This window comes from Quercus lobata, chromosome 2 (assembly GCF_001633185.2).
Source record: "Quercus lobata isolate SW786 chromosome 2, ValleyOak3.0 Primary Assembly, whole genome shotgun sequence".
NCBI classification, from domain to species: domain Eukaryota; kingdom Viridiplantae; phylum Streptophyta; class Magnoliopsida; order Fagales; family Fagaceae; genus Quercus; species Quercus lobata.
The window spans coordinates 50,525,572-50,535,327 of record NC_044905.1 but is presented as its reverse complement, the minus strand read 5'-3'; the positions used below and the strand labels follow the sequence as shown (position 1 = coordinate 50,535,327).

The following is a 9,756-nucleotide window of genomic DNA, read 5'->3' as shown; positions in this document are numbered from 1 at the left end:
CGACGGGACTCTTGTGAATGTGAACAGTAAAAGTGTTGGCGGGAACCGGATTGATTGGACTCGGCTCCATAGCGATCTCCCCTTCTAGCAGATCCCCCATCTCGGTTGTCTCGGTCCCTTCTCCGATGCCTACCTCCTGCTTCCAACTCCAAATTTCTCACTAGTCTGCATAACCACTCAAGTTCATCATCTCTCTCATCAAATTGCCCGTGCCTTGAAGCACCCGATATTGTCCGATGTGCTTGGTACGATCCTCTCCGATGTTAGATCTCTCTTCCTCTTGCTCATGACCCCTCTCTTCATGCCTTTTTTGCCTTCGTTCTCGCCATATAGATCCTCGAGAAGATCCTACCGAACCACTTTTAGCAAAACTCTCTGAACGTCTTTCAGACATTTCTTGGGCATGAGTCTCAACTGAACCACAGCTTTGTAGGAGATTCCCATAGACGGCGCCAATTGTGCGCATCAAAAATGAGGTTAATGGGCCAACCCTCACTTGGGCTCACAATCTACTTGTAGTGTGTGTTTTGGGTTTCCTACTCTAGGTAGTTCTTAACATAGAGACTCCACAAAGCAACCTTACCCTATGAATTCCTCTACTCTCCCTATTATTACTCTTCTGATGCTTCTCTCGCTCCCTCTATTCTCAATTTCTTATGGAACCTTCCAACAACCCCCTCTTCTTTCTTAACTTCTCATATTTATAGCCCAAAATTAGTGGAGGAGTTATGATTACTCTTGTGGTGAGTGAGAAAGGAGGTCCAATGTTGTTATCCTTAAATGAGTGATTAGTTGGGAGTGGGGGGTGGTAAGAGTGGCATTGGAACTGGTTCCCACATTAGAAGATTTGTCCGGCAGCGATACTCCCCTAGGCAATTCCGAGCATCTTAAGACTCATCTTCCCGAGAGTTGGCTGGGATGGTCTTTTACAAATGGCTTCATCACGATTTTTGGGTTTTGGATGGGCATCAAGGCTTGCCTGGGCCAATTTTGTAGGCCCAATAGAACATACAACCATGCACGATGTTCCAAGGCCTGGGGCCCAACAAGTCTAAGGCCTTGTACATGTGGCATCATTGTGATGGATTAGGGACAACGGGCTTGAGTGGGGTAGCTCCCTGTACAAGTAGAATTTATAGGGTTCCTTTGTGTTAGAGCTTCATTCTCTCCTCGTGTGTGTGTGTTTGTTTCTTAAAATCAAAAATTTCAAAAACAAAAAAAAAAAAAAAAAAAAAAAATCTTTTGCTTGTTTTGGCCACATAAACTCTGAAATAGGGGTATTTACTATTTAGGCCTAATTGAATCTTAGCAACCTTTACATAGAGAAAACCAGAAAGGAAAAGCAATTTAATTAAAAGGAGCGGAAGTAATTATTTGTACAGAAATTATGCTTTTGGTTCATTTTTCAATTCACAGAGCAAAAGAAAAAAAAAAATTAACAATCTTTTTCTCTTCTTGAAAGAGACAGAAGAAGCAACTACAACTCCATCAACCATGAATCATGTGAGTCCTAAAGCTAGTGGATCATCTTTTTCGAAAAGCAGGACACACAATAGCTGGGATAGGAAAAAGATCATGAACCAAGGTCACTGACAATGCAACTTAGCTTTCTTTCCAACACTTCTGAACATATGTTCCCCATCATATGGTAGAAAGACATGAGATCAGACAGCTGTTCTACTGTCATTTTCCCCATCACACTTCTTGCTAACTTTTCTTTCTCCTCATTCAACTTCAATCTCTCAATGTAGGAACCTGCATTCCTTACTGTTGCACCCATTTGCTTCAACCTATTCTCTTGTTGAAAACTTAGTGCTGTGTTTGACTGCAATGAAATAACATACCCAATTCATACCAAAACATATAAAAAAAAATAGGCAAAGATTGTATATTTGTATATTATCTAATTAAGAAGGAAAGCCCTAATAAATAAATAAATAAATCAAGCACTCTTCTGATCTATATCTATATAATACCTCAAGAAATTCTGCTCCAGCTTCAAGTTCAGATTCTTTCCAGGGATGTCTCACACGGCCAGTAGTGTATAAGTTTCTTGCAAGTGAGAAACTCCGAATGATAATTTTTCTTTGCTTCTCCATTTCTTGATCCAACTTTAGGGGCTTTGGCACAGATATTGTGCTATTAAGCTTTTTCTGATAAGCAATAACTGCCTTTACAAATTCCTGCACAATTTCCATTCTAATTAGAAAAGCTTTAAAATGAAAGGAAAAATAATAATAAATAAATAAATTTCATTGCATCTCTAACATTTATCTTAAATAAAAGATCATAATAAACCTGATAAGCAGATGGGCATCCTGGATAGTCAAATTCCTCAGAATCTGGCTGCCTCATTCGCTCGGGATGAAATTGGAGTCCCATTATAAATTTACCCTCTTCAGGATTATAAGCATCGGGATCATAAAACCCTTCAATTAGACCATCGGGTGCAAATGCCATTGGAACAAACCGCTGAGCCAATCTCTTAACTCCTTGATGATGATAACTATTCACCAAAATCTCCATTTCCCCTTCTTCCAAAGAATCCTTAAACCAGTGATCCAATGGTGTGTTCTCCACAACCTTAACCACATGCCTATGCCCATCATAATTGTCATAATCAATGTGCTGGACTCTCTGGCTTTCAGGGCACTTCCTTGATATTTCTTTCTCTAGATCTTGGTAAAGAGTACCTCCACATGCAACATTTAGTACTTGCGAACCCCTGCAGATCCCCAAGTACGGTATGTTCCTCTCTAGGCAAAGCTTTGCCAGCCTTAACTCGATCGTATCCTTTTCTCTATCAATAGATGTATCACTAGAATGAAGCCTCCTGATTTCTTCCAATTCTTCTGGAGAAAGACCTGAGGCCTCTTCATATAGAGAAGGATCAATGTCCTCTCCTTCACAAAGAAGAACGCCGTGAATTGGCTCAAAGCTATCTAATAGCATATGAACCCCATTAACACGGGGAACAATTACCGGTACTGCACCATAGCCTACTATAAGATCGAGATGATATTCACCTGATAAATTACTTATAAAGTTTTAGTTGGCCATACAAGAATAAAATCATTATAAAAAATAAAATGATTTTTTTTTTTTTTGATAATTGAGCTACAAATTCTTAACCCAAACTGTTCCACTCCCTACCCTTCAAACACCCCAAAAATCGTGTTAGATGAAAATTAAGATCCTTGGATTGACAGAAAGTTATTCAAGTCCATTAAATCCACCAGTGAGATGCCCCCGAATATACTTAAATATGTTGTAAAAATTGATCTGCGCAAGAATTTAGATACGTGGAATAAGAGAACGTACCCACAAAATCTACGAACTTGTTTTTGCGAACGGTACGTCTAGAGACAATGACAACACGAGGGAGGATCACAGAGAGATCGGAGGCCATGGCAGTCAGATGAGTGTATTTGGCAAGTCTTTTCACAGGTTAAGCTTTTTGCGGGAGACTAATTTCCAGGCTATATATAACAATTGGAAGAAGAAAGCAACAACTGGGGTCGATTTTACTAAAAATTAAAAAATATATTTTTGTTAGGTACAGAGAAGGAGTCAGAAACAGGTGCAAAGTCGTGGCGCCGCGTATATTCCAGAGTTCCCAGGATTAGGGTAGGTAATTGTGTATATCTTATTTGTTGTACTTGTATGTATATACATATACATTAGAAATGTTACGTCTACAACATTTTTACAACAAATCACATATGATTAGTTGTTATTGGTTCAAATTTCAAACTAAAACTAAAATTACTTTTTTGCCTCAACTAGTAACAACTTGCCACTTAGGATTTATTGTTACTAGTTGTTATTGTTGGGACAAAAAAATAATCTTAGTGTTAGTTTGAAATTTGAACCAATAACAACTAATCACTTGTGATTTATTGTAAAAATATTGTAGACGTAGCATCTTTCTATACATATACATTGTATGTTTAGATTTGGATTTGGTTTCCCATTATATGTCAGCACAAATTAACAGAGATTTTTTTTGGGAATTTTCTAATTTATATTTTTAGAGAGTATTACATTTTAGCACATTAATTTAAACTTCTCAAATTTTGACTCCATCCTTCCCCATTATATCATCATCATATATTAATAGTTAATTTTTTTTTTCTTATATTAAAATCTTAAAATCCATTTTAAAGATTAGAGTTCGTCATTGGATGGATTTTGATTTGAATAAAATCTATTATAAAGATTATGTGAATAAAATTATACTTTCCTGGATTTTGATTTGAAATAAAAATGCTATATTCAATATAGCTTTCAATCCTCTAAAATAGAAGGTGACCAATAGTCGGGCAGCATGATACTAAATTCGGGCTTAACATGCCATAAACTACGAGAAATTATTATTTACACTGGAAAGACTGTTGATTTGGTCCTCCTTGACCAATGAGATAATGTAATCTATGCAAATGTATGTATAAACTTCTTAATCAGTACAAGGAATAAAAAACTAAAAATTACCAGATGATATCACAATTACATAAACAACAACATTTTATTGGTTGGAATGTCAATAAGGACCACATCAGCAATCCTTCTGGTGAACCTAATAATTTCTCCATAAACTACTGTTAGTTTAAAAGTGTTTATAAAAACCACTGTGCACTCTTGGTGCGTTGATCACTCCACAAGTATAAGTGATTGTGGGATGTGGGGGGAAAGGACCGGGATTCAAGTCTCCAAGAAGGAGTTTCACACACATATACACTTAAATTAGGTTAAAGTAGAATTTCAATCTTGTAAAAAACAATATATATATATATATATATATATATATAAATCAAAAACAAAAAAGTGTTTATAAGAAAATGGGGGAGTTGGTTATTGATTATCCAAAAATAATTTAGAATCACAAATTTTTTTTTTTGCCACAAATATGACTGGTAGAATGTGAGTAATGAGAAAAAATTTGCTAATTCATTTAAAAGTGTTAGGTAGCAATTCATAGTTTGTCACGTTAAAATTGTACTAAAATTGTGAAAGAAGAAGAAGAAGAAGAAGAAGAAGAAGAAGAAGTTATGATTCTAAAATGGTTGATGATTATCTTGGGGGGTAGGTACATTTGATTTGAGGACGGTGTCAAAGCTGAGGTGAGTTTGACCTGGTGCAGGTTTTGGATTGGATTAGAATATGAAGTGGAGTAGTAGCGGCCCTCTTTAGTTTGGAAGCAACTATGGAAAGTGTAACTACTAACTAGCCTTGGCTGAGGATAAATTAGGACGGATATCATATCAGCGCTATACAATGCATGACAACCTGTCTTCACTCTACAGCTTGCGCCGCGATGTATTAAAGAAATTAACGAAACACTATCACATTTCAGCACAAGTATATGTCTGTATCTATTATTTCTTTCTTTGAACTTTAAAGAGATGGTGTGATAACTGTGATTTATTTCCCCAAAAAAAAAAAATAATAATAAAGAAGAATTTTGAACTTCATATATATATAAAAGCTAGGATACTCTTCATTTAGTCATTTACTTCGAAATATAGAGAATTTATTTTATAGTTTAGTTTTATTTATATTTTAAAAGTCTAATATTATATAGTGTGACATTATTAAAACATAAATGATAACTAATTTTATGGCTATTTAAAATTAATAGTCTTCTCAAAAAAAAAAAAAAAAATGAATAGTTAATGTTGTATTAAAAATCACCATAAATTATTAATATATTCGTTTATAAATTTTTTATAGTAAAATTGATAATAGTTCAATAAGTTTAATTGATGTTTTAAGTTGTCGGTAATAAAATCATGTGTTCTAATTATAAATTGATAACTCAGAAAGCAAGAGATGAAATATAACGTATTGATCAGTAGAAATGTTGAGAATTATTTTTAACATTTTCGTAAACTATATAATTAGCATATCTACGAAAAAGTTTACATTTGTTGAATTAGAAGGTGGAAAGACCAAAGCCCTGACACGTGGCTAATGTTTATCCTGAGATGGTACATTTAAGATGGGTCAAAGCTGAGGAAATGGTGACCTGGTGCAAATACAATATAAATAATGAATGTTTTGGATGGGATTAGCACAAATAGCGGCATTAATTGTTTGGTTGTGCACTTATCTAGTTGCCCGAGTCTTCTAGGAAGAGAAGGGTTTAAAATGATACTAATAATTATGCTTTTGCTTTGGAACGAGAATCATGCTTTTCATATGATAAGAGAGAGAGTGAGAGACATTTGATGTTTTTTGCGTGCAAATACTACTCCACTAAACACTAAATTAGCTCAGCTCTGCTTATTACTCCCATTAGCTAATAGCTACGCATGTGCTTGCGTCACCTGAGCTCCCAATCCAAAAACTACTAATTTGGGTCAATTTAGGCACATAATTTTTTTCACGTGAAGGTCATGGAGAGAGTTGCTACTTGCGAGCTCCAAATAATAAGGTGTTTGTATTTTATTTATGAAAAAAACTAATGGATATTTTAAGGGCATTAATTTAGGAAATATTTTATGATACATTTTATATGGAAAGTAAAAAAGCAATTGCTTTTTTTGATAAATTTTTATATTTTTCATAAAAATAGTATTAAAATTTTCCTAAAATGAATCATAAAAAATGTCTAGGTATTCATTAACAAGACTTTTTATTTATTTTTAGCTTATGAAAATGTCCACAATTTGGATATAGATCTAATGCAATAATTAGGGTTATTATACCACGTAATAGTGAACAATGGCTGAGATTAAAACTTATACAAGTAAAGGTTGTGTTAGGAATACAACAGCCAAGAGGGAGCTCGCCAACAAGGATTACATGGAAGAAATAAAAATATTCCTAGGTCAGGAATTTCTTTTTTCTTTTTTCTTTAGGAAAAATCAGGAATTTCATTAGTAAGCCATAAGCCTCTGATACTCCTCCAATAGCCCGCTGGCACCATCCAAAGTACCTATGGGGAGGACTTGGAGTACCCTTTTAAAAAAAAAAAATTATAATAAATAAATAACATTAAAAAAAAAATAACACACACTCGCACACATATGATATAAATTTATAATAAAGAAATGACAAAACTTAGATACAGTACCTTAGGTGCTGTTCTTTAGGTTCCCTCCTTAAGATTCAGCCATATGGTTATTTAATTAAAAAATATACTTCCATCCTATGAGAAAAAAATCTATATGACAAAATCTTAAAAGGGGAACCTAAGGAACAGTACTTTAATACTGTACTTAAGTCTTGCCCATAAAAAAATATACTCACAATTCACAAACACTCATTTTTTACTCTTAGAATTGGAGATGTCGAGATAGTTTGATAGAGAAGAGAGAATCATGAGAGAAAGAGAGAAAGAGAGGTATGTGATATGTGTTGTTGTTTGGCTTTGGACTAAGCTGATATGTAATCAGGAATGCAAAATTTTAATTAAGATAGGGTGTGCAAAAATATTTTTAAGGGTAAGTTAAACTAATAACATATATATATATATATATATCAAAAGAACTCGACTCAGGGGGTTCAATTGAACCCCTTAAACATAAGCTAATGCCGCCCCTATGGAGTCGCCACTTGTTTTAATGGAAAAATAAAAAACTAAAATCGAAAAATACGTCTCTTTATTGATTTAAAATAGCTATACATTGAATTTGAGAAGAACAAAATTTAGTTAGAAAAATTGGTTATAGTCTAAGGTTATAACCTTTACTCAATAAAATAAACATTACTACATATTTTGAAAATCTAACCGTTGAATTGCATGTCCTTTACACTCTCAATGCACATGTTAAATTTTGTGTCAATCATATATTATTCACTATATGATCTATAAGCTTATATTTCATACATAATTTTAAACTACAAAAACTTGCAATTTAAACAATTTTTTGATGACATAGTTATTGATTTTTAATTTTCTAGAAATTTTACAAACACAAAGAATATAAGAAGAAGTAATCCAATGTTGAATTTGTCAAAATTCACCTCTAATAAAAAGATATTAAGTAAGGTTGTAGCTTTAAAGTACAACCAATTTTGTAGCTAAACTTTGTCCATTTGGGAATAACTAAAAAATTATATGACTTTGGTCTTAGATACAATCTAAGAAAAGTATATGGTTTTGATTTCTAGTTACAATCCATAAATTGAAAAGTATAAGGATAAACATTAATTTACTATCCTTTGATCTAAATTTGGAAAGCTATGCTATAAGATGTGAAAAGTGTTAGGTACCTTATTCGATGAAACCAGTTTTTTAGACTATAGTGTTCATTGTTGATATCAAAGTCAATTGTTTGGTAATAAGTTGCAACTTGCAATTTTTGGATGTTGGGTGGTTTAAGGTCCCTCTAATAGTGTCTATTATTTTCATTAAGGTTTTAAGTCTGATAAAAAGGCAAGCTTTTGATAATCACTTTAAGCCTGTCCAACAATCCAATGGATTTCTAAGAGACCGAAAATTTTGCGTGTCATGATGAAAGCTTTAGAGAATTCTTAAAAATGTTTCAGTGATTTTTTATTTTTATTTTTTAAATTTTTTAGGGGTGTATATATGATTTTTAGTGAGAAAAAAAAAATAATATAATACTATATTTATTGGAGCTTCCATAAAATCTAGTTTTGGAAATATTGGTTAAATTAAAAATAAATAAATAAAAAAGTGTAAAAATAGCTTAAGCCATGAAAACCTTATCTAAACCCCTAAAACATATTTTAAGACCTTTATTTGGGGGATTTATGGGCCTGGGATCATTTGGGGTATGATGAGAGCTTATTATGGAAGTTCGATGATTACTTAAATTTAGAATTGTAAAACTGGGTTTTGGTGCCCATTTAGAGAAATCATATATGTGGTTAAGATGTAAGGGGTTTTGGAAATACTAAAAGTAGAGTTTGGGTCATGCTAATTATCTCTTTGGGGGTTGCCTTGTTGGGCTAGAAAGGGTTAAGAACATAAATGCTAAATGTTTAGTCATATGCGTATTAATAGTTGTATTTATATAATCTAATTATATAATTTAATTTCATGCAAGTAGAGGCAGTTTTTGTTAAGGTGAGTGTTGAAAGTCAAAGGCAATGGCAGAATTTGAAAATAGAAGAAGAAGAAGAAGAGGAACGGCTATTTTCTCTTTATCGGTCTCTTAGCCAAACGGTGTCGTGTTACTTAAGTGTATTTTGCCTTGAAGAGAAACGATGCATTTAAGTTAATAGAATGATGTTGTTTCATGCCTCTTCTTCAATAGTAGTGACTCAAGACTTGCTCTGTTTTCTTTCTCTGGTTGTGCTTGATGAGTCACTCTGTTCTAGCCATGATCTTTAGTGAATCGTTGAGCCTCAAGCTTCTACAGTAACTGTCATCCAGGCTATCGTCCCTGATTTCACGGAGCAATGGTCGCAGGGTTGTTGTAATGCTGTTAGTACAGTTTTCTTTAGAAGATTCTTGATGTATTGTAATTATGCTTTATAAATAGAGCTGAGTATAATGTATTTCTTTGAGCTTGATTAATAGAATTTCTCTTTCTGTTTCCAGAAATCTCTCTCTCTCTCTCTTGTTACTCATTTTCCGCCATTGTTAACCAACTTGCAAGTTCCAAATCTTTCATGGTATCAGAGCTCAAATCCATGGCTTTAACAACACCAACAGATACAACTCCAATCCACACAACTCCTACTTTTTAAACCTTAACACAATCACCATTGTTGTTACTCTCCAACATGTCAAACCTCATGTCAATTAAGCTAGATTATACTAACTACATTTCATGGAGGCAC

At 33.5% G+C, this 9,756-nt stretch overlaps 1 protein-coding gene across 1 annotated transcript; it reads right to left on the bottom strand.

Moving 5' to 3' along the window:
• Positions 1–1,398: 1,398 nt before the first annotated feature.
• On the bottom strand, positions 1,399–3,511 carry LOC115978192 (putative glutamine amidotransferase GAT1_2.1). The gene is made up of 4 exons (XM_031100211.1): positions 3,322–3,511; positions 2,299–3,026; positions 1,977–2,183; positions 1,399–1,825 (listed from the first exon to the last, which is right to left on the bottom strand). Exons 1-4 carry the CDS (start codon positions 3,407–3,409, stop codon positions 1,574–1,576), a joined length of 1,275 nt encoding a protein of 424 aa, XP_030956071.1. The 5' UTR covers positions 3,410–3,511; the 3' UTR covers positions 1,399–1,573.
• Positions 3,512–9,756: the final 6,245 nt, after the last annotated feature.

Excerpts from the sequence above, each read along its gene's own strand:
- LOC115978192 (XM_031100211.1), bottom strand. The coding sequence starts at position 3,409 with ATGGCCTCCGATCTCTCTGTGATCCTCCCTCGTGTTGTCATTGTCTCT. Across the intron at positions 3,027-3,321 it reads CAAGTTCGTAGATTTTGTGG|GTGAATATCATCTCGATCTT; the intron begins GTACGTTCTCTT and ends GTAATTTATCAG. Across the intron at positions 2,184-2,298 it reads GATGCCCATCTGCTTATCAG|GAATTTGTAAAGGCAGTTAT; the intron begins GTTTATTATGAT and ends GAAATTGTGCAG.